Source organism: Schistocerca gregaria, chromosome 6 (assembly GCF_023897955.1).
Source record: "Schistocerca gregaria isolate iqSchGreg1 chromosome 6, iqSchGreg1.2, whole genome shotgun sequence".
Lineage (NCBI taxonomy): Eukaryota > Metazoa > Arthropoda > Insecta > Orthoptera > Acrididae > Schistocerca > Schistocerca gregaria.
The window spans coordinates 450,388,621-450,414,673 of record NC_064925.1 but is presented as its reverse complement, the minus strand read 5'-3'; the positions used below and the strand labels follow the sequence as shown (position 1 = coordinate 450,414,673).

The 26,053-nt window shown below is 37.7% G+C and overlaps 1 protein-coding gene across 1 annotated transcript in view; it reads left to right on the top strand.

Annotated features, from left to right (window-relative positions):
• Positions 1 to 26,053, top strand: part of LOC126278326 (uncharacterized) — a 1,364,175-nt gene that overhangs the window by 1,258,691 nt on the left and 79,431 nt on the right. Inside the window, exons 17-19 of the mRNA XM_049978346.1 lie at positions 798 to 1,004; positions 4,255 to 4,438; positions 20,913 to 20,927. Of these exons, the coding sequence (XP_049834303.1) occupies positions 798 to 1,004; positions 4,255 to 4,438; positions 20,913 to 20,927 (406 nt within the window). The remainder of the gene's footprint in view (positions 1 to 797; positions 1,005 to 4,254; positions 4,439 to 20,912; positions 20,928 to 26,053) is intronic.

Below are 26,053 nucleotides of genomic sequence, written 5' to 3'. Positions count from 1 at the left end.
AGAACTAGGGAATGGATGTCTAAAAATTAAAAAAGAAACCTTATGAAGATTCAAACCATATTTCCACAGTGGATGTGGCTTTAATCTCCCTGCAGTCTACTCAGTGAGCTACGATAGCTGGTACGGTAGTACAGGGTAATGTGAGTTCCTCTGTACATTCCAATGTCCTGCATGATATGACAGTGTTGCCAGCTTCTCATTTTAAAACATGTTTTCAAAATGCACATGTTCAGATTTTGCTAGATAAACTTTTGTTTTGAATCTATATGAGAAATGACATGCCAACCTCCAACAGCGGCATTTTTTCTTTTTCCTGTATTTTGAAAAATCTGTTTTGCTTGAGACTTGTTTTTTGTTTTGAGAATGAGATGACTGACAGAGTGCATTATTGAATATGCCTCAGTCTACATTCTCCCCAGCATAACTTTTTGATTGAAAGGTACTCTATTGTGATAAAATATCTCTATACATTGAAAGTGTATTCAGATATATCATATTTGCAGATATCGAAGGATTTATTCATAAGACACAAACTTTTATTTCTATGGAAGGAATACTGCTGTATCTTAATTTGCTATAAATATCATTCAGCCAGGGTGGTAGTTCTGAAGTATACGGTATCATTCATTGATAACTGATATTTGACATTGTTTATTTTGTTTTATTATAATGAACTGATTACATTGAATTGATTTACATATTATTTTATTTTGTTGTCTCATTAAAAATTGGAATACATAATTTCATTGTTAGCTTTCTTCATTATAATACACTGATTTGTATTTTCCACTTATTAGCACCATGTGAGCTACCAATGATTACAAATGGTCAGTATCTTTCTGGATATCGTGCTGGTCTCACAATAGCTCATGGAGCATCAGTAAACTTCCAATGTGACAGTGACTACAGCAAATCAACTGCACAGCCTGTTGAATGTTCGCTTGGAATGTTGAAGCCAAGAACTCCAGCATGCCGACACTTAGCACCAAACTACAGATACGGTAGTAAGTCTCACAAATATATTAAACTGTTGATAAGTAAATTTGTAGCTTTGTGTTAAGTCATAGTTATAAGACAATAGTTACATGATCTTTAACATAGTTGACTGACACACTAAGAGACAAACAGTGACATATATAGTTTTATAATGAATGTTTGATAACTGATCCATCAAAATGAGTTATGAGGATACATATAAATTCATTTGAAATCCAAAATGCTGGAAACCAAATAAAGAAGTTTTAATCAACTTAATAAATATACATGTTAACACAGTCAGTATTAAAAGAATATCTAATACTGAATAGTAGAAATATGGTGTAGTAAAGTCCTATGCATTAACGTCCACTTTTGTAAGCTTCATTATGGTGCCAATGAGAATTCTGACTGTCAACTTCAAGTTTTTCTTGCATACTTCTCAAGCTGTTTATAAGTTATTGCTACATTTATAACTTTAATTTTTTGCTGGCAAGTGACTTTGGAACATATTCCCACAATCATTTACATCTACATCTACATATGTAATCTGCAAAACAGTGTGAAGCGCATGGTTCAGCATACACCCCATTGTACCAGCAGTTGGGGCTTTCTTCCATTCTATTTACTTGTGGATCAAGGGAAGAATGATTGCTTAAATTCTCCTGCACATGCTGTAAGTAGTCTAATCATGTCTTCACTATCCTTATGGGAGCGATCCATCACTTAAAATTGGTTCTAGAAACTTTCTAAGTAGGTTTTCACAGGATACACAGGACACTTCAAATGCCTGCCAGTTCAAGTCTTTCAGTATCTTCATGACATGCACCCATGGATCAAACATAACTGTGCCATTTTGGCTGCCTTACTTTGTATCCATTCAATATCATCTGTTAGCCTGATTTTGCATGAGTCCCACACACTTGAGAAATACTCTAGGATGGGTCACACGAGTGATTTGTATACATTCTCCTTTGTAGACTTATCACATTTGCCTAATATTCTGCCACTGAACTGCAGTCTGCCACGTGCTTTGATTATGTCTGAGACTACGTGATTTTTCCATTTCAAGTCCCTACAAATTGTTACACACAAATATTTGCAAGAGTTGACCAATTCCAGCTATGACTCATTGATAGCATAGTCATAAGACACTATGTTTTTTCGTTTGTGAAGTGCACAATTTTACATTTATGAACATTTACAGCAACTTTACCATCTTTGCACCACTTTGAAATCTTATCAAGATCAGACTGAATATTTATGTAGTTTCTTTCAGACAGCATTATTTGATGTTTTAATTATTACAAAATAGCTGATTTTACTACATTTAAGGTGAAATGTGTTTTTAATCATTGCCATATTGGTAAATTATGCATGGTTACAGGAGAATTTTGAATTTGATAAAATTATTTTGATTAGAAGTGTGATATATACCTTTGCAATACTGTAAAAAGTATGCATTATTTTCATAGCAATTGCAGTTCTAGTGTCAAATTTACACGGTTTTATACTGAGAACCTATTTTTAGATCCAACTGCGTATTATCAGGCAAGTGAATTAATGCTTCATCATAGTTGAAGAGCATAAAAATGATAGGCCTACATCATTTCGTTGTTTTTACACTCCTATTGCTGTCCATAAAACATTACCACTTCTTAGCCTTTTGTAGATGAGACAGTTTCATCATCATTTATATACAAACACAGCCTGTAAACCACTTTGCAATGCATGACATAGGGTACTTTTGGTACCACATGTTAGGGTTTCTTCTTGTTCCAATTGTGTATGGATCACAGGGAGAATAACTGCTTAAATGCCTCTGTGTACTATAGTTAGTCTAACCTTGTCTTCACACCCACTGTGTTGGCAACACATAAGTAATAGAAGAATGCCTCTAGTTTCATCACTTAAGACTAGTTCTCAAAGCCAAGTCGGCTTTTGTGGGATAATAGGTGTCTGTCTTCAAACATCAAACAATTCCAGTTGACACATTCAGAAGTCTTAACCAGTGGCCATTCTTGCTTTTGTTCTTTGCATATATTCAGTGTCCCCTGTAAGCCCTATGCGATATGTGTCCAACACACTTGAGCAATATTCTAATATGGGGTGTTACAAATGGTTTTTAAGCACTCTCATTTATAGACAAACGTATTTTCCCAGTATCCTGGTAATTAAATGAAGTTTGCCCTACATATGATTGCGCCTATCTGATCATTGCATATCATATCCCTACTAATTGTTTCACCCAGGTACTGTATTTGGATGATTTAACTGATTTCAATTGTGAATCATTAATATGGTACTTTTCTGCATTTTGTGAAGATAATTTATTTTCTTAAATGAGGAGAATCTGTAGATGTTAGTTTGCATTCATTCTATTATTACTTAAAACTGATCTAATTTCAATGGAAATAAATTTGATTTTTTGGGCATGATATTTTGTTTGAAATTTTTGCAGCAGAAAGACATATTATGAGTGAAATTACTGAAATTAGCATGAGAAGTAGTGCAGCACTGTCAGACATTATTAACTAGTCAGTCACCACATACACTAACTTTCAATTATTTTAACAATTAATTTGTGGTTCAGCTACCCCCTGGTTCAGCTATTAACATTATCAACAACTGAGTCCTTATACTATTGTTTGACAAGCTTCTAAACACTAATTTTTTGCCATACAGTGAACATCTGTAACTAGTAATTTACAGTGCTGTGGCACATTACATATGTAGTGTTATGAGTAATGTTACAGGGCCACCATCGTCAGTATTGTTATACAACTCTCATCTGAATCAGAATGATTTTATTGATTTTTATTGCTTTTTGAATTTGGAAATTAATTTGCTCATGAATGTAATTTGCTGTGCAATCTATATGTACACATTTGTTAGGTACTGTGACGGAAATTAATATATTTTAGCATTAACTACATTGAAATTATGACATATTTAAGACTGATGAAGCAGTCTAATATTGTTGTTGTCGTCATCGTTGTCATTGTCTTCAGTCTGAAGACTGGTTTGGTGCATATTATGCCTGGCATATCAAATTAAAGTTTGTAAGTTGTATCTGTAAAAGACATTTAGTGTTACAGGATGGTTTTGCTTTATACAATGTACACTAATTAAAGTGATAAGAAAATTAGAATAAAATTATTACCAATAGATGATACTGCTTTGAAATACATTGCATTCTGCATTTTCAGATGCTAATATTAAAGCTGTTAACTATCTCTGTGGAGTTCCTTTAAAGTTCTGTGTATCCTCACATTGCAGATATGACAGGAAAACTTTCAGAAGTGGATTTGCAGTTCAAAGGAGGTAGTGATATCACCAAGGGTGGTGATATAAGTGTAGTAGATTTCCCAGAGGGCTATAGAAGAGGGTGTGGTCCCCCAGCGCGTGTCCAGGGTTCTCTAGTCTACCGTGATGGGGAGCCAATTGATGACTCCGATAAGAGGTACATATTTTCTTCTAACATTACATTTTAGCAGACAAATCACAACTAACTTACATATTTTTCCACAGCGACAATAACTGCCACTACTTTTTCTTCTTTGTTTATTGAAAATCTGTGGTGTGGTATCAAATTATATTTTCTGCAATGAATCTTTCACTATGCAGTGAAGTGTGTATGGTTTTGGAACATCTTGTCACTTTAGATCTATGTGCTGCAGTTGGACTTGAACTCACCAGAACCTTGACTTTTGTGGTCAGTGCTCCTACTCACTGAGTCATAATGGCACATCTTGTGACTGACCCTCACAACTTCACTTTCCAGACTTCACAGACACTCTCCTACTTTCTTTACTGGATCAATCATTTATGAACAAAACCTGGAGAACTCACTAGTCAGTAAAAGCATTGCCTGTGAGAGGCAAGTCCCAGTGTGACACCTGGATTTAATCTGCCAGTGAGTGTCAAATTATAGTTTATGGTTTGTGTAAGATAGTATACCATAACATTCTTAGGAGCACAGTTAGTCTCGAAGAAAGGACATACAATAATTTCAGAATAATAAATGTGTAAATTTTTAGGCAAAATTGAACATTTGGAAGTACTGGATGGAATAACAACAATATGAAAAGGTTAGATTGCTTTTCACCACATAGAGGAGGATAGACAGGAACAATGAAAATGAAATAAAATTGTAATGAAAATGCAAGGAGGTCAAAGAGAAAAATAAATCAAAAGATGATTATAGTGGGATGCATGTTAGTGGGTGGATGGTACTGGGTTGGGACATGATTTGGGACCTTTGCCTTATGCAGACAATTGCTCTATCAACTGAGCAATCCAAGCATGTGCCTGTTTGCAACTCAGTGCCTCCTCTTTGCGGTGAGTAGCAATCTATCCATTCCTTATAGCTGTTATAAATTTTAGTGCATAATGTGTCATTGTTTTTATGTGAGTCAAGAAAAGCATCACATGCAGGTATTGAATTATATATAAATTACATTTAAAGAAGAGCATACATTAAAAAGAATTGAGAAGTTAATGTACAAGATGAGTACTTCATTAAAATACAATATATTGGAAATAGATTAAGAAAGAGCAGTAGAGAGGTCACAAGAAAGAAATAATGATGGAAATATTCCATTCCAGTTATATGTTTTTGTTTTCATGTATTCGTCTGATGTAGCTTAAACGATTAATTCAGGTAGCTGACATCATCCCGAGCAGAAGTCAGTTACATAAAATTTTTGGGGAAGACTGTCACACTGATGGAACTTGAAAATTTGAAATCTATTGTATTTTGTTGAGAAAAAATCTTATTTCTTCTCAGTAAAGATCAGGTGTTGACAAAAAGTGGTGAGTTTGGTTTTCAAATACCTAGATTTATTTCTGAATCTAGAGGCACTCTTTACACAAGAAGTCACTTGACCAAAGAGCTTCTAAAAACACCTAAGAGTAAAAGTATGAGTGTTGTGACTAAAAAAAAAAAAACAACAGTGATAAACAAAACATTATGCTCAATATGATGTTGATTAGTGATTTAACACAAAACTTCTTTTTAAATACATTAATAAAAAGAATTTAGTTTAACAAAATCTATTGCTATTTCTAGATGCTTTAATGTTCTACACACCTCATCATAACTTAAGTCACTAGAAACAGGATTGGTGTTATTATTCACCAATGTTGGTGTTAGTTTCTAAAAATTTCACTGTTATTTACCATCAATTTTGATGTTATTTTCGGATAATTTTTGTGTTATTTTCTGCCAATTTTTTATCATTTTTCCCAATTTCGGTAATAGTTTCTGAGGGCTTGTTTTTGAAGTACTGTATTCCTTATTTTTGTCTTACTTCGTTGTTTTATTTGTTTTTTTTTTCAGTGTTATGATGAAATTGAGAATAGACTGTTAATTATGTTATGTATATTTATGTTGTCAGTCCCATTTGTTGCATTACTAAAAATGAAAGAAATTATTTATATTAAACCCATTAAATTTATTCAATTTAAAAAATAGCTTTGCAGCTGTTTAAAGTTTTTTAAAAGAAAGCAATGTTATAATATCAAAATTCATTTCTGAGACATTATGCAGCCAATCTGTCAGCACTTCACTATAATATAACCATTGCTATCCAATCATGCATCCCTTCAGAATATTTTACACAGCTGAGAGTTTCCATTCCAGGAACACCTAGCACAATCTTTGCCATGTCATCATTAATAGAATTCATTATCATCCCATTGTTGAAACTAGAACCTAGAGCTGTGGACATAGAATACATAGTTTTATGACCATAAGGGTTTTTAGCCTAGTTTGAAAGTACAACCCAGTGTGCTTCAGTGTTTCCTCCATCTCGATCTGAGGTATTCATTCTTTTATTTTTTCTCACAATTTTGCTGGTTTAATATAAAAACTTAATTTTTCCACATTAAAAATCAATTTTCACTGTTAACCTGGAATGCAGGTAATAGTTTTCACTGGTGACATTAGATTCCTTGATATTATTGCACAGTGACTTGCTTCAAAAACCACATGTGTTGGTAAGATCTATAATGCAGTGCCTCAACTGAATTGTATATTTTTGTTGTACTTAAGTATATACACTAAAATCACCAAATATGAAACTTTAGCTTCACGAACATGTAAATCAACATGACATTTGCTCAGTCAGCTAGTCAGAGCACAGGTCACATGACGCCACAGAGGCTTGTTTCTGCCTATAAAAAAAGCAACACTGAAAATATTTATTTAATATTTTTTAATTATTTTCTGAATGAAGTTTGTACTGACATTACGATTTATTCTGCAGCAAGAGTCTAGATTAGGTTGTAAGGTGTTCAGAGGCTGTTTGCACAGATAAGTGCTGTATTTGGTATTTTCCATATTTATGCTTTTGTTCTATGAAAATATGTGGTTTGATTGATTCAATGCATTAAATGTCTCTCAAAAATGAGTCATTTTCTGTACAACAAGTTTTGCATAAGTGTTGGGAAATGTCACTTAGGCAACAAAATTTTACTGATACAGAGATCATTGGAAGTAAGGTATTTTTATGTCATGTTGTTCTAAGAGTCTTAGTTCTTTATGAGGAAAGCCAACTGGTATTTTAAGATGATACACAATTCTCAGCATTGAAAATAAAATATTGTTCCAGCATTCATTAACTATTAGTTACCATTATTTGTAACCTGCCACCCTCAGATTTATGAGATTAGGAAAAATCTGGAAATTTTGCAATATTTTGTAGCAACTGTATGTTTCATATTACATCATGAAAAATCACAGATTTTGTGTTATACTTTGCTTTATTGTGTATGTGAAATTTTCCTGCCCCTATTTAGTTACTCATCATAAAACTAAAAATATTTTTATGAAAAAAAACAAAAAAAACACAATGATATAAACTGTGTAGTGTTTTTATAATGGCAGAACAAAATATATAAATGATGAGACACAACTGAGAGAACTTTTTTTTCTTTTTTTGCACAGCACCAATGGTGAAGACAGTGTGTTATATATTCATAAATATGGATTATTGGTAAACCAAATCTATCTGGTAGTGTAGTGTGAATAAGGGTCCAGGAGGAGGAGAGTAACAATTTGGCAGTTGCAGATACTTTATATCTGTTACTGATAGAATGGGATTGTCAGGAGCAGTAAATAATGCCCTTGAATAACTTAAACTAGCCTTTACAAATAGCTTCAGGTACATGAATATGTCACTCACTTCACCAAATGAAATAACTTCCATAACAAAATCTTTAAAAACAAAGCATTCTAGTGGTTACGATGAAATATCAACAAAGTTAATTAAGGCATGTTCTTGTGAGTTTAGTACAATTCTAAGTTACTTGTGTAACCAGTCAATTATAACTGGAACATTTCCTGACTGGCTGAAATATGCAGATGTTAAGCCTCTATTCAAGAAAGGGGATAAAGAGATGCCAGCAAACTACAGGCTAATTTCACTTTTGCCAGCAGTCTCAAAAATTTTAGAAAAAGTGATGTACATGCAGCTTTCCAACCATCTGACCACAAATAACATATTATCAAGAACACAGTTTGGATTCCTGAAGGGTTCTGATATCAAAAAGGCTATTTACACCTACAGTGAAAATGTACTTAGTTCATTAAATAACAAGTTACAAGCAGCATGTATTTTCTGTGATTTGTCAAAGGCATTCGATTGTGTAAACCACAACATCCTTTTAAATAAATTAGAATTCTCTGGTGTCACGGGCAGTGCTGCAAAATGGTTCAAGTCATACCTCACTAACAGGAAACAAAGGGTGTCAGTGCAAGGGACTAGTGAATTAAGTCATCAGTCATCATCAGAATGGGAAGAAAATACATGTGGTGTCCCACAAGGATCCATCTTAGGGCAATTGCTTTTTCTTGTGTACATTAATGATCTCTCATCAGTTACACTGCCAGAAGCAGAGTTCGTTTTGTTTGCAGATGACACAAGTATTGCAATAAATAGTATGTCGAGTGTAGCTCTAGAAAAATCCGCTAATGATATTTTCATGGATATTAATAAATGGTTTAAAGCCAACTCACTGACATTAAACTTCGAAAAGATTCACTATATGCAATTCAGAACCTGTCAGAGGTTTCCACCCAGCATATGCATAAAGTACGAAGAAGAGCAGATAGAAGAGGTTGACAGTCTTAAATTCCTGGGATTACAACTTGATAATAAATTCAGTTGGGAGGAGCACACCACAGAACTGCAGAAATGCCTTAACAAATCTGTATTTGCAATTCGAGTGTTAGCAGACATAGGCGACATGAAAGTAAAAAAGTTTGCATACTTTGCCTACTTTCATCCTATAATGTCATATGGTATATTATTTTGGGGTAACTCGTCAAGTCAAACAAAAGTTTTCAGAGCCCAAAAGCGTGTAATACGTATTATTTGTGGAGTAAACTCACGGACGTCTTGTAGAAAGCTCTTCAAAGAACTGGGTATACTAACTACTGCCTCTCAGTATATTTACTCCTTAATGAAATTTGCCCTAAATAATATATCTCTTTTTCCAACAAACAGCTCAGTTCATACGTACAATACCAGAAACAAAAATGATCTGCACAAGGACTTAAAGCACTTACTTTAGTTCAAAAAGGAGTCCACTACTCAGGAACACTCATCTTCAATAATTTGCCAGCAAACATAAAAAATTTAGTTACAAATAAAAATCAGTTTAAAAGGAGCCTGAAAGACTTACTAGTGGCCAACTCCTTCTACTCCTCAACACGGATCTATGGAACGAAAAACTAATCTAATCTAATCTAATGACAACAGCATGTTAAAATCAAACAGTTGTAATAAAATATGTCATAATACATGGGCTCTTTAAACCGTATGATTGCAAGAGAGAGGTGTCTTCAGAAACGCCTTACTTTGTACCACTGTGTGTTTGTTAAAATCTTGTGGGGATGTAACTTCATGGAACTGCCTGCTGCCCTTAAGTAGCTCAACTAACCACTCTGGACCCGCAGTTAGTTTGTTCTGATCAATGTTTGTGACAGCTTGTTTTGTACCTTCCAGGACAATAAAATATATTTGTTTGAAATCATACAACCTCTTAGTTGTTAACATTTAAAATGTAAAATCTCCCATGCCGGTCCATTGTCCTACTGTTCCGCAGCTGCCTCCAGCTCAGGTATTTCCTACTCTGAAGGATGTCAGTCTAACCTCTTCGTCAATGCCTGTGAGTTCCATGAACTTTCTGTGCCTCAGTTTGATACAGTTTTGCCAAAACCTGGACAAAGTGTCTGATTCAGCAGTGTGTAGTGAACTGATGACAATTCTTCCATTGTTTCTATGTCTACCATACCAGACTCACGCCACTTCACACCAAACCAGTCAACAACATGTGTCAAATTCTCAATGTGACCTTATCAGTGATAGCACTGTAATGATGCCAGGTGACTATTTGACTAGCGATTCTGATATGCCAATGAATGTCATTCCAGGTGAGCAACGGCTTCCTGCCACCCCATTCATCAGTACACATAGTGTTCTGAGCTTCCTTGCAGGAAATAATGAGACTTATGCTCTTGGACAATCCTTTAGTGCCAGTGAATCTATGTGCACTTTTGCAAAACTATTTAGACACCCACCAGAGTGCCGCAATAGTTGGTTGACATTGGCCCCCGCTAAACAATCCCCAAACTGTTTCCAAATGTTTTATCACCTTCTGGACAAAATGACATGGGTTCAAATGATCTTCCTGGATCTTAAAGCATACTATTCAACTATGTCATCATGCAGCATCTGTCCAAATCACCCATGTCACACCCACCAACATGTCACCTGAGTGATGTCATATCTCTGCCACCCACCCCGTGTTCACATGCAGCCGTCATCTGTTCACATGCTGCCATGCTCCTCCATGTGTGTGTAATGCCAACTGTCTTGCAAGTTTCGTTACCCTGTGAGCAAACCATGTTCTGACAGTATCCAGCAGCTCCCGTGGACCAGCACTTCAAAGCATATAGTGCTGGTCTTGCCCACCTTCATGCTTACTCGCATCTAAAACACTGCACATACCTTCATCTCATCATGACGTGCACTGTCTGCACCCACCATGCCATGTATCGATTTCCCGCTTTATGAACACTGCTCCACGATGCCTCTGCTCCTGCTGCATCTACCACAGCAGGCAATGCTAACCTCATGGTGATGCGAGCCTCACATAATCATGGCCCTAACCTTTCTGCGTGTCCTTGGCTGAAACTCCCTCCATTGAATGTGTCCTCACCTACACTGTGGTTCACACTTAGGGAATGCATAATGTGGTCTGCAGGTGTCACTGAGGACAGTGACAAATTTGCAGTACTTCTCAACAACCTCAGTGATAATGCCAATCTCATTAGTGACTTTCTGCTTGATGCGCACACACAAACAAACAAGTATGAGACAGTCAAGGCACTTCTGCTCACCAGACAAAAATCTCCATGTAGTGATAAGTGAAACCTCACTCAGTCACAGTACGCCTTCCATGCTGTGGTACAAGCTTCGCCTGCAAATCTTATGAGCCTACTCCCAGATCATACACTGTGAACTTTGTGGCTATTAAATCTGCCAGAGAGTATTCAAATGGTAATGACCACATATGAGGATGCTCCACTAGATTGCAAACTACACCTTGCCGATTGAGTCCTAGCACTCACACAGCATCACTTGTTGAATAATTCTCATTGTGACCTCACCACCACTGACAGCATCCCCAACTACATCGCCAACAACACTTGACCCTGGCCAAGCCCAGCCAATGCCCTGCCACTGCTCCTGGCAGCTATTCTGTATCTCCTACCATGTAGGTGCCTGCCACCCAATGTCTACTAGGACTCACTGAACCTTCCTGGGCAAGCACCCACTACTGCTCCATGTGGTCTTCTGAGTGATGAACATAAACAACTGCCTACATTGCAGACCACCACTGGTGCACTACCACCTGGTCGCTGACCTGTGCCTGCCATTCAAAACAATGCAAGTCAGCCAGGCACTATGCTCACCCAAGTGCACTGTCTCTGCTGGTTCCATACTCACTTTGGCTCTAACATGCTACATTGCCGCCAGCCTTACTCATACCCAAACTGATCTTGCAGCCTGATACTGGTGGACCAGGTCACTTGTCCTCTTCAAGTCATCACAAATCACCACATCATGTTGGTGTCCACAGGTCTCATCTACGGCCAGATGCCTCTTGCCTCTTTGTTTACTATGCACAACTGTATTCTTACCTTCTAGTCAACACCAGAACTGATGAAAGTATGGTTCTGCCGTCTCTCGCTACCACTACATTTTCACCTTCGTCCATGCAATTGCCAATTGTGATACTGGTGGTTAGCAACCATCTCCATCACTGTTGATTTTGGCAACCACACATCTGTGTCCTGGATGTTCTTGATAGCTGAAACGGTGGAACATGCCTTAGGTGCCGACTTCCTCAGGCATCACTATTTATTGTCAGACCTAAACAGCATTCTGATCCTGCAGCACGATAGCCAATGGCCAATCAGTGGCAAGATCAGTGATTCCCTGTCAATGATATGGCACCGTCTCCTACTTCCCAGTCAGAAACACCTCTCGATCTTATCGTGAAATGTCAAATTCTTCTGGATGAACTCTGCATGATGCCTGCCATGCACTCTGAACATCAGTGTTCCAACTCTGATAAGTGAGCAACCATTGACCTTCTCCTCTCACGTATGGCCGAGACATCAAGCGAGCTTCATATGGCTAAACAGCAACTCACGATTCTGCTACATCTACACCCACTGCCTGCTGATGAAGACATTATGTTAGCCTCAAAAAGGCCAGTCAAGTGACTTTAGCTACCTAATTGTGCTCACTGTGACTGGTTTGCCCATTGACAATAGTGTTACTGTAACACCTATTGCTATACCTTCGACTCTCACATCATGACAGCCCAACCAGCTGCAGACTATTTGTACCATTTGTAATGATATATTTCATTGCATCAACACCATTCCAGGCACACAGGTCCACCGTCGCCCTCACCGCCTAACTTCCCACAAACTCAAAGTGGCAAAAGCCACCAAGGGTGAACTCTTGTGTGTTGGTATTGTACAGTCATCTGACACTGCCTGGACATCTGTCAAGTTCATCCTCAAAAAGGACAATACTGGTGCCACTACAGGTATGTCCAGTGTTGTTGACTGTAAATGGGCCTATTTACAGATACCTATGGCTGTCGGAAGATATACTAAAAACAGCAATAATCACGCCATTCAGTCTGTTCAAGTTTTTATTTGTGTCGTATAAGTTAAGAAACGTGGCCCAGACCTGTCAGAGGTTTATTAATGACCTCTTATTTAACATGTCCCTCTGCTGTTTTACCTAGATGACATGATAATTTTCTCACAGTCTCCTGATGAACATGAGATTGATTTACGCCCTATTACGCCATGCTGGAGAAAAGGGAACAAAACCGCCTCCTCCCTATCAAGAATTATGACAATTCCTCAGTGTCATCAATTTTTGGAGGTGTCATCTTCCTGATGCTACTGAATCACTCTTGCCTCTGACTGAGCCACTACACAGCTGTGGTACTACTAGAGATTGCCAGCATAATGCAGCCACTGTGTTTCTTCTCTCGAAAGTTGAGCTGTACTCAGAAGAAGTCCTCAACTTTTGATAGAGAGCTCTTGGCCATCTTTGAGGTGTTTCCCTATTTCCAGGATGACACTGAAGGATGCCCTCTGACTATTTACGCCAACCACAGGCATCTTGCAATGTGATAAAAAACACTTCTGTTTCTCCACACCAAGGTGCTTTCACCACCTCAAACTGGTCTCACAATTTACCACTGACGTCAGACACATCTGATGTGTAGAAAATATAGTCGTGGACTACCTGTCTTGCTTGGTGGCCACATTTACTCAGCTGAACTTTGCACAGACCACAGATCCCAGCCTAGAACAGCTACTCACTGGACAAGATACTGGGCTACAACCACAACAGTGCACACTTCCAGGAACCGTCAAACTTGTTTGGTGTGATGTGTCATGTGAGAGGCTATGATCAATCGTCCCGCAGTCCTATTGTAAAACTGTGTTCCACTTGCTGCACAATCTTGCACATCCTGCATATGTCCCACACTGAAATTAGTCATGTAAGTCTTTGTCTGGCTCAACATCAAATGTGATGCCACTGCAAAGCCCTGGACCTGTACCCTCATCAGCAGGCAAAGGCCGGACAAAGTGCTCAGCCCTCCTTTGGGAAATTCCCTAGCCTAAATTTGGGTTTTCAGACGTTCATACTGATTTAGTCTGGCTACTCCCTGAGTCACAGGGTTCAAAGTACATCTTATCCATGATCAACCGCGTGATGCGTTGGGTTGAGGCTGCCCCATTCCTGGACATTTCAGCCAACAGAATTGCCAAGGCCTTTGTTTGCTACTTAATTACCAGGTTCAGTGTTTCAACATTGCTGATGACAGACTGAGGCTGCCAGTTTGAGTCTGCCTTGTTCAATGCACTTTGCCATCTTTGCGGGTGCCATCATTTCCACATGACTGCTTACTACCTCCTGTCCATTGGCCATAGTGGAACAATGTCACACATGCTCTGTGGGAACATAACTCTGTGGATGCACCTGGAACAGTATTGCTGCCCCAAGGAAGCTCAACTAAACCCTCTGGACCTGCAATTAGTGCACTCTGATCAATGTTTCTGATGACATGCTTTGTACCTTGTAGAACAATAAAATATATTTGTATGGAATCATATGACCTGTCAGTTGTTATTCTAAATAACTACTATCCCAAGTACCGTACTTCCTACAAACCGTAGCAGAGTGATCCTTGAGATGTTTGTCATAATCCATATTTCAAGCACAAATATGTTATTTGATAATAAATGTAATTTTAATCTTGTGATATACTGTCATATTATTGGTGTTACTTGTGCATTTTAAGCATACATATGCTGTTTGCCCTCAAGATCGGTATACAGGAGGGCAGTATGGCAATATTTTCCATCGCGGATTTTTTAATGGTCTTGCATCCAGTAATGGTATGCATTAAGTTACCTCACCAAGTATTATTTGTCTTCTGTTTTGTCACTGTCTTTAATTAATTAGTTAATGCAGTATTAAGTGGAAAACTATGATTGTATTTACAAATAACGTTCTAAAAAAGTACGTGAAAAGAGCTAAAGACTGAAAAATAAATAAAGAATTTAACAGTTGCATGGAGTGTGGAGTCATTTCAAAAGTTTATAGCAACTGGGAGTGTGGTGTTATTTCAAAAGTTTCTAGCAACTGTACATCTATTTTAACAGAAAATAATTTATTATTTGTGATGAATCCTCACATTTCAGAAGCACAAGCTTGTTTAGTTAGGACCCCCCCCCCCCCTCCAAGGAATGAGCAAACTATAAAGCATATCTCAGGAATATGTGGAACAATTTCAACCACCCTTGGTACATGTATTACTTACTATCTAGGGAGAAAACTGTGGTGCTAGAAAACTCTTAGCTCTTGTTTCAACATGAGCGGGGGTAGGGGGTATGGGAGAGAAGCAGTTGACATATAAGCATAACTCTGGGATGCATGAGAATTTTCAACCAAACTTCCACTTTACACTTCTATCTTATTATGTAGTAAATAAAACAGAAAGAAACTTCCACATGGGAAAAATATATTAAAAACAAAGATTCCAAGACTTACCAAGCGGGAAAGTGCCGGCAGACAGGCACATGAACAAAACACACAAACACACACACAGAATTACGAGCTTTCGCAACTGGCAGTTGCTTCGTCAGGAAAGAGGGAAGGAGAGGGAAAAATGAAAGGATGTGGGTTTTAAGGGAGAGGGTAAGGAGTCATTCCAATCCCGGGAGCGGAAAGACTTCCCTTAGGGGAAAAAAAGGACAGGTGTACACTCGCGCACACACACACACATATCCATGCTGCTTGTGTCTGTGTATGTGCGGATGGATATGTGTGTGTGTGTGTGTGTGTGTGTGCGTGAGTGTACACCTGTCCTTTTTTTCCCCTAAGGGAAGTCTTTCCGCTCCCGGGATTGGAATGACTCCTTACCCTCTCCCTTAAAACCCACATCCTTTCATTTTTCCCTCTCCTTCCCTCTTTCCTGACGAAGCAACTGCCAGTTGCGAAAGCTCGTAATTCTGTGTGTGTGTTTGTGTGTTTTGTTCATGTGCCTGTCTGCCGGCGCTTTCCCTTTTATTATGTAGTAAAAAATATAATCGGAACTGAGGTGCACGTAGCATGACTATGAGTGGCAGTGAGGTCAGGAAGCTGGTAATGTGTAAAAAAATTGAAATGACTGATACAGTATTACTTTTGCTCCTCATTTCTAGGATGGGTGGTTACAGTCCTAATGACATTTGTCCCCTGCATTTGTGAGTAATGGAAATGTAGAAATAGTTGATAAGAACTGTTAGAGGAAGAACTCAGGGTGGAATGGGATACAAAAGGTTTAACAGTTTTTCTAAAGTAAGAGAACACAAGAAAACACTTTGTAAAGAGACATTAAAAAAATCATCTTCCAGTATAATCTTATAATCTTAAAACTAGGACATAAAGTTGTTTAATGAACAGTTTAGACATTGGAATCAGAAATCTCCAAAAATTGTCACTAAACATAAGAAAAAATTTTAATGTCACTTTGAAAAATGTACAATTATTTTTGATGCTTAATAATCATCAGAATAATAACTACAAGCCTTTCTGACAGTATGTACAAATCACAGTTTCTTCTTCATCCTCACTGTCTGTGCCAGCGTACAAACTGTGTGCATACTTGAAACACTTGTGGCATGTGATCCAGCCATCATTATAAATGGAGTAAAAGTCCTCACATTAGAGACGCTCAGCTTACCCTCCCTCTGATTAACCCTTCATCATTTTCTTTCTTGTATCCTGCTTAAGGCTTCTCTCATCTCTCTTGTTTTTTGTGTACAGTTAGATTTTTCTATTTTAATATTCCCAAAGAGTGTTTTCGCAGCTGACTTCACTCTCCTAGCATTTTTGACCTTTATTGCACCCTCTTTCCTTCTTTCTTTTCTGTGCTTGTAACAGAATCCTGTAGTTCATTCTTATAATGGAAATCTGTTAAAACAACTATTGTTCTGTGGCAAACACATCTTTAAAATTTCCCATCTGATCTGTCAACTCTGCTTTATGAACAAATCTTTCCAATGTTGTTTTTGTTGTGTTGGCAGAAGAGCCAACACCGTGTTACTAGTGGAGGCCAAAATGCACGCGTTTTAGCTCACGCAGGCTGGTGTGAGGAGGGAAGAACTATACTGACATGAGGTCTGGAACATGACAAGGAATTAGAATTCAGAAAGCAGATGTACTTAGTTTGATACTTCACTTTAAACCGTTAATGATGAACGTCGCTCTTGACGGTACATGATTCACAATATTATCTGTTCTGAAAACATTCGTAGCAAATGACGTAGCTGAAGGCTTTGCTAAACTGTCGTCTCTGCAAATGAAAGCGTATGTTGTCAGTAAACCATCGCTAGCAAAGTCAGCTGTACAACTGGGGCGTGTGCTAGAGAGTCTCTCTAGACTAGACCTGCCGTGTGGCGGCACTCGGTCTGCAATCACTGATAGTGGCGACACGCGTGGCCGACATATACTAATCGACTGCGGCAGATTTAAAGGCTACCACCTAGCAAGTGTGGTGTCTGGCGGTGACACCACAGTTTTAATTATGTTAAACTGCTTAGTTGCTATTGAAAATCACTTTTCAGAAGATAAAATTACTGAAAATTCCATTCCCATTGATTTAACAGACTGTTGCTGTCTGTAAGTCTTTCTAACATAAGTCTACATCTTCTGGAAAAGCAAGGTGAAAGAAAAAAATACATGTAGTTTGAAATCTACCACAAAAGTGACAGGGCACTGTCCCATTCCACTCTATCCTGTTTTTCCCCAAAGGCACATCTCAGTAAACTACTTTTATGAAAGTTAAAATGACATTTCACCCTTAGAGGCAAGAAGAGGATGACATAAAAGTAGTATGAAATGAATATTAGTGCTGAATCCATAGTAATTGGGTTTACTACGCTACCAAATTAGTGGCGGTTCTGTTGGCAATTCTTGCATAGGGGTGGTTGTGGGGGCAGGAAATGGAAAGGGAAGTATGGAGTGGGGGGAAGAGTTGGGAGTGAACTGTCAAGTGTAAACCACAGGGGCTGACAATGAATTATTATGGAGTGGATTTGAGATGTCGGTTCCACAGGCAACGCTGTGTTGCTAACTGAGGCTGTGTTCACAAAAGTATTTGTTTATTCTTGCTGCTGGAAAAATACAGTGTGTTATCAAGTTGTGTGTTATGTTAACATTATTATGAATATGGGATTGTTTTGCTCCATAATTTTGAAACTGTATTTATATTTTTAGAAACATCTAAATGAACTACATGTTTGTTTTCACACTACTGGTGTATTTTATTCCTTTTCACATGTGGCATAAGACTGAGTTAACTAAATAACAGAGAAAGGTGGCTTTGATTTTTAATGATCCCATAAATCATGTTGTGTGTTATTGCATGTGGATAAGGGGCAAGTCACACAGTTTGTATAAATGTTATAATTAAATCATAATAAGTAAAAAAGGATATCGGATAAATTACAATATTACATTATAATAATTATCGTTATTATCTCATAATAAAACAAAAGTAATGGATATGGGACATAAGAAGAAGAACAATTCTATTTGTAGAATGAAATAAATAACCAGAATTAAACAATGGGGAGTCCAGAATGGAATAATGACAATGTTATGAAAAGGAAGAGACATTGAGTCCCAACCAGACATAACAAAAGGCTGCCATACACGTTGAACTTTCATTCCCATAACTCCCTCTGGTCACAGCCTTCATTTGTCCCTGTCCTTCATCCACCAGTCCACCTCCATAATGCTACTCCAGTGCTACACAGCTTTCTATCTCACCAATGCTTTTACTAGTCCTTTTTTTCCCCTTCTATTTCTCTCCTTTTCCACCCCCCACCTTCCCCTCAAACCTCCCAGTTACACCTAGCTGCCGTACCCTGTCCCCACCACATCCATGCATGCTTCAACGAGAAGCAGCACTTTACCTCTTCCACCTCTATCCTGCTCTATCTTCCCCTCCCTGCCCCAGTCTCCTCTTTACTCGTGCCATCCAGATTGTTTCTCCAATCAGGCACATTTCTCGAAGTCCAGCATTGGTGGCCAGAGACAGTGGTTTTGTGTGCGTGTGTAAGCTGTGCTTTCATGAATGTATATACTTCAGAAAAAGTTCTTTTGGCCAAAAGCTCAATATTTATGGCAGTCGTTTTGTTGTATCTGTCTGCAACTCAGCATCTCCTCTATGTGGTGAGTAGAAATCTTTCATTTTCATAATATTGTCATAATTCAGTAGAAAATATTTAACTTGGTTGTTTTAGACTCAAAATAAGAAACATAACAGTAATACCTGTAGAATGAACTAATCAGCTATAAACTTAATAATTAGTAAGAAAATATACAGCTTGTTTACTTTAGAGTGGCATTCAGAAATTCTTCTACTGTATAGAGACAGTTCTTCTGAAGTCACATTTTTTTTCTTTTTCTGCAAATCCATCTGTATTTCACTTTTCAAGTTCTTAGGTAGCTTGTTGTATAGGACAGAACAGAAGTTTATTGTCTTGTGACATACAGTTTTAAGTCACTGACTTAGTGTACAAGAGACTCATCAAAACACAAAAACTGATTTACAATCTTTCTTACAATATCAGTAATATAATATACTGTATTGGATAATAATTAATTAAGCAATTAATAAATTTTCTTAGAAAGTTACAAACTTTTAAAAGTTAACAGTCCAAAGTACTTGCTCTCTCTTGCGCAAATTTTCAGGTTGTCATTCGTGAATTCTTCTACTGAATAGTAATATTCCTGCACTAGTTTCTCATATAAGTTTTTTTTTCAGTGTTTCTGAATTTATGCTGAGGAATTCTCTTCACTTTACTTTGTTATAAATTTTCATACCCATAAATGTGGAGTTCGAGCATAAAGAAGAGCCCCCATGTGCCCTACACTATTGTGTCCTGTACATAGACATTAATTATAAGGAGGCCTTCATAACTATGGGTCTGATTTTTTGTAAAAATATGTGTAAAACACACTGTTTTGTGAGTATAAGTATGTGACACTTGTAGGATACTGAGCTCCAGAAATAGATATTTAAAGGTGAGGGAAAGGAGCACTTGCTCATTATCATAATTATTCCATTCTACATATCCCTCTGTCTGAGACACCCCAAAATGGAATGCAAAATTTGAGTATCGATTGTGCAAGTGCAAATTATGCACATTCTAGTGTTGTCTATTTCACTGACTTTAATCAGGACATTAAATGCATAGCACAAATTACTCAGTCTGTTTACTAATTTATTTATGATCAGTAGATCAAAAAGAACATACAGAAACATAGATAAATAAACCAATCAACATACAGGCAGCAGACAGAAGTGTGAATGGTAATAGAGGGTACAATGACAGAAGATGTTACAATGGCAGTACAATGCCTTTACTTAATATCTTCCTACTGCATTCAAATTGATAGTTTGTGCTTTTTCTGTACTAAATATATATTCATCTACACAAAGGAGACCATTTAACATTAAAGTTTCAGACACAGTAACCTAAAAGACCTCAATTATTTGTGATGTGAAGTGAAGGTATTAAAAGCATGTCAAATTTTTACATTAATTGGTAAGCTGACAGATAATAGTGACAGGTGCTTACTTTTTTACTATTAATTTGTGCATATATGATGGTTTAAAACTGATTTTTATCAATTTGATACTGTAAAACTGTCATTGTACTTGTTGCTCCCAACTGTTCATGTCAAATATTAATGGAATTGTAAGTTTGTGACTAGAGAAGATTATGAACAGTAATGAGTCAACATTTTTCTTTTTTCTTGAATATGCTGCAGCTGGGAACCATCCAAGTAAGTTACTTCTGTCTTTTGCTTACACAAGTATTAGAGCAACGAGTTTTAAATATTTTTCCTTAATAAGCTATATTTTGTTTCAATGTTCAGATAATACTATCAAAATTTCAGTTCTATGACAATGAATTTCTAATATGCACTTCACTAATTTTTCAACACTGAATAAGATAAATGTATGCATAGTACTCACTGTTTATTTGATGAAAATATCATCAAGCAATTGAGCTGATTTTTTAGGGTAAGAATGAGTTATATGCAAGTTGTGTGAGTATTTGCTGTATAGAGTATTATTCCATTTCCTTTTGCATACTAATAACTTCATCATACAGCATAGGGAAATTAAGGAGATGGGACCTGGAGATGGAACCTGGATAAACTGAAAGAACCAGAGGTTGTGCAGAGTTTCAGGGAGAGCATAAGGGAACAATTGACAGGAATGGGGGAAAGAAATACAGTAGAAGAAGAATGGGTAGCTTTGAGGGATGAAGTAGTGAAGGCAGCAGAGGATCAAGTAGGTAAAAAGACGAGGGCTAGTAGAAATCCTTGGGTAACAGCAGAAATATTGAATTTAATTGATGAAAGGAGAAAATATAAAAATGCAGTAAATGAAGCAGACAAAAAGGAATACAAACGTCTCAAAAATAAAATCGACAGGAAGTGCAAAATGGCTGAGCAGGCATGGCTAGAGGACAAATGTAAGGATGTAGAGGCTTATCTCACTAGGGGTAAGATAAATACAGCCTACAGGAAAATTAAAGAGACCTTTGGAGATAAGAGAACCACTTGTATGAACATCAAGAGCTCAGATGGAAACCCAGTTATTAGCAAAGAAGGGAAAGCAGAAAGGTGGAAGGAGTATATAGAGGGTCGATACAAGGGCGATGCACTTGAGGAGAATATTATGGAAATGGAAGAGGGGGTAGATGAAGATGAAATGGGAGATATGATATTGCGTGAAGAGTTTGACAGAGCACTGAAAGACCTGAGTCAAAACAAGGCCCCTGGAGTAGACAACATTCCATTGGAACTACTGACGGCCTTGGGAGAGCCAGTCCTGACAAAACTCTACCATCTGGTGAGCAAGATGTATGAAACAGGAGAAATACCCTCAGACTTCAAGAAGAATATAATAAAGAAAGCAGGTGTTGACAGATGTGAAAATTACCGAACAATCAGCTTAATAAGGCACAGCTGCAAAATACTAACACGAATTCTTTACAGACGAATGGAAAAACTAGTAGAAGCCGACCTCGGGGAAGATCAGTTTGGATTCCGTAGAAGCACTGGAACACGTGAGGCAATACTGACCCTATGACTTATCTTAGAAGAAAGATTAAGGAAAGGCAAACCTACGTTTCTAGCATTAGTAGACTTAGAGAAAGCTTTTGACAATGTTGACTGGAATACTCTCTTTCAGATTCTAAAGGTGGCAGGGGTAAAATACAAGGAGCGAAAGGCTATTTACAATTTGTACAGAAACCAGTTGGCAGTTATAAGAGTCGAGGGACATGAAAGGGAAGCAGCGGTCGGGAAGGGAGTGAGACAGGGTTGTAGCCTCTCCCCGTTGTTATTCAATCTGTATATTGAGCAAGCACTAAAGGAAACAAAAGAAAAATTCGGAGTAGGTCTTAAAATCCACGGAGAAGAAATAAAAACTCAGAGGTTTGCCGATGACATTGTAATTCTGTCAGAGACAGCAAAGGACTTGGAAGAGCAGTTGAATGGAATGGACAGTGTCTTGAAAGGAAGATGTAAGATGAACATCAACAAAAGCAAAACGAGGATAATGGAATGTAGTCGAATTAAGTTGGGTGATGCTGAGGGAATTAGATTAGGAAATGAGACACTTAAAGTAGTAAAGGAGTTTTGCTATTTGGGGAGCAAAATAACTGATGATGGTCGAAGTAGAGAGGATATAAAATGTAGACTGGCAATGGCAAGGAAAGCGTTTCGGAAGAAGAAAATTTTGTTAACATCGAGTATAGATTTAAGTGTCAGGAAGTCATTTCTGAAAGTATTTGTATGGAGTGTAGCCATGTATGGAAGTGAAACATGGACGATAAATAGTTTGGGCAAGAAGAGAATAGAAACTTTTGAAATGTGTGCTACAGAAGAATGCTGAAGATTAGATGGGTAGATCACATAACTGATGAGGAAGTATTGAATAGGATTGGAGAGAAGAGAAGTTTGTGGCACAACTTGACCAGAAGGAGGGATCGGTTGGTAGGACATGTTCTGAGGCACCAAGGGATCACCAATTTGGTATTGGAGGGCAGCGTGGAGGGTAAAAATTGTAGAGGGAGATGGAGAGATGAATACACTAAGCAGATTCAGAAGGATGTAGGTTGCAGTAGGTATTGGGAGATGAAGAAGCTTGCACAGGATAGAGTAGCATGGAGAGCTGCATCAAACCAGTGTCAGGACTGAAGACCCCAACAACAACAACACAGCATAGGGAGACTAGTTATGTACAACACACCATTACATTTTTCTAGCTGACTTTATGAGATACATTCCTAATTACAGAATAAGGTGTACAGAGCTTTTTAAAGAAATAACCAGTGACTTTATTCCAACTGAGATTTTTTATTTATTTTCTGTAGGTATTAAAACTTACTTGCAGGATATACAAGGGTGTGCTGAAAAGTAAAGTCTCTGAATTTTGTAAGCAAAAACTCTTAAAACTTTTTATGTAAGAATGTTATTAACTTTCTACATTTTTATGTCAACATATCTATTTCTCAACATTGTCCCATTGTGACAAACACATTTCTGTCAATGAGAGACTAGTTTGTTGATATCATAAATGTAGAATGTTAGACTTTGTCCGTGGAGCCACAACCTCACCTCTGCTTGCACTACCTCATCACTATCAAAAGGAAGTCCTCGAAGGTGTTCTCTAAGGTTTGGAAACAGATGAAAATCAGATGGGGCCAAGACAGGACATAATACAGGATGATCAATGACAGTGAACCCGAGCCATCACATTGTTGCAGATGTTGTGCTCTTGTGTGGTGTGCATTGTCATGCTGAAGGAGAGGGAGCTCCATGTGTGGACAAACTCTTTGAATTCAAAACTAGGCATGCTGTTCCCCATGCACCAATATGGTTACATTACACACCACCATGTTACATGCTACAATCCAAAGCCTTCTATCGGCAGAGGGCTGCAAATATGTAGATGTGAAGAATAAAGTTGTAGAATATCAGTAACATTTGTTTTATTTAAAAAGCTTTAAGAGTTTGACATAATAAATTTGGAGCCATTATTTTTCAGCACACCCTCATATAACGAAGTGTTTAGTTGTTGCGAACTGATGTAGAGTGAATGTAGTTAAAACCTGTTTGGTCCTTGGTCATAGCTCACACGGTTACCACTTATTCTGTTTTGAGAAGTTTTTTCTATGTACTTCTGTTTGAGGTAGGAAACTTAGATGCCAGGGGCTAGTAAGAGAAAGGAGTGAAGGAACATCAGGTTTTAATGTCCTGTCATTGATGAAGTCATTATGAATGGAGCAAGGCCTCTTATTAAATTAGTTTTGTGAAATTTACCGTAGAATTACAAAGAGACCATCTTGGCATTTTCCATGTGTGATTTAGGAAACCATGGGAAACCTATATCTGGGTGCCCAACAGGAATATGAACTTAGCTTCACTCAAATGCAAGTCCACTGCATTAATTGTGCAACCTCAGTCAGTGTTTTTAATTGTAGTATCATTGCTGTACCATAGTCTGTTAATGTGGCTGTCGGTCTTCTATTATTAGTTATTATTGCCATGACATTTGAGGGCCTGTGCTGATATAGACTCTGTTATCTTCATAAATACCTCGGTGTTTAAGAAAATGGCAACCAGATAATGTTTCTCATATCTGTCAGAATTTTGTTGATTATCTCCAAGAAACTTTACAAAATGGAACCATGAAAAGTTGTATTAGCTGAGAACTAGGATGCAGGATTTCAACTGTAGGAAGCCTAAGCTGTCAGAAAGCTTATAACATTATTTTTTCACATAAACTGTATGTAAATATACATTTTTTATTTGTTTGCATAACAAGCTGGATATGATGAACATTTTTGAACTGATTATTTGCAGCATTTGGGATGATAGTTTTGTTGCATCATCTTTTGATGCATTTAAATTTTAACATAAGCAAAATTTTAGTTTCATATCGGAGGACACAGTAGCAGTTACCCTTAAGTAAGTGAATTACTATGCTTTTAGCATTTACACATGTGGGCAAAAATTGAATCATTTATTTTGTGAAAACATTGTATTTGAAAGTCCTGAATGGATACATATAAGTAAAAGTGAAGGTAACTACCTGTGATATAGCTGAGATGTTGAACAGCTGACAAGAGCAAAATTAAGAATTTAGATGAGCAGCTTTCAGACAAACCCCCATGTGTGTGTGTGCTTTCTTTCCATTCCACTTGTGTATGACATCCAAAAAGAATGAGTGTGCTGTAATTAGCCTAACATTTTCCTCACAATTCGTACAGCAGAAGAACTTGTTGGGGGTACTCTAACACACAAACAACAGTAGGGCCACAATGAACCAAAGTCTATTCTTCTTCCATGTACAAGTGAACAACAGTAGCAAACTTAGATACAAATATAGAAACAATCCAGCTACTGATGCAGGCAGTTGCTTAAAGTAGGCGGTTGCTGACAGTAGGTGTGAAAGCAAAATGAGAGTGAGTGCATGCAGTACTGCACTTGTAAAGAGAAGGTCTCTGGTAGATGGTGTGCTGCATGCTGTACCATGTGCATAAGTCATGTGGCCCACTGAAGACACATTCTGGTGGTTAGCCTGCACAGATGACATTGGCTGAATATTCAAAGTGTAGCATCCCAGCAACCTTGTGCCACAGCACTTATCCAAGTATTATGGACAGAGTTACAGCACCCCACTGAGGAAATGGTGCTCTGTCAATATGGGTGTTGGGACAGCAATTGAAACATCCACAGCCCCTGCAGAAGATGCTGCAGGTGATGGCGGTAATGGTGGAAGGAGATTCTGCGATGGAACTGGTGAGTAACGGAGGAATTGGCACTGCCACAGACAAGTGCGGTGGTCCCTCCCCTGCAAAGTACTATACGAGAGGATAGGTGACAACGGC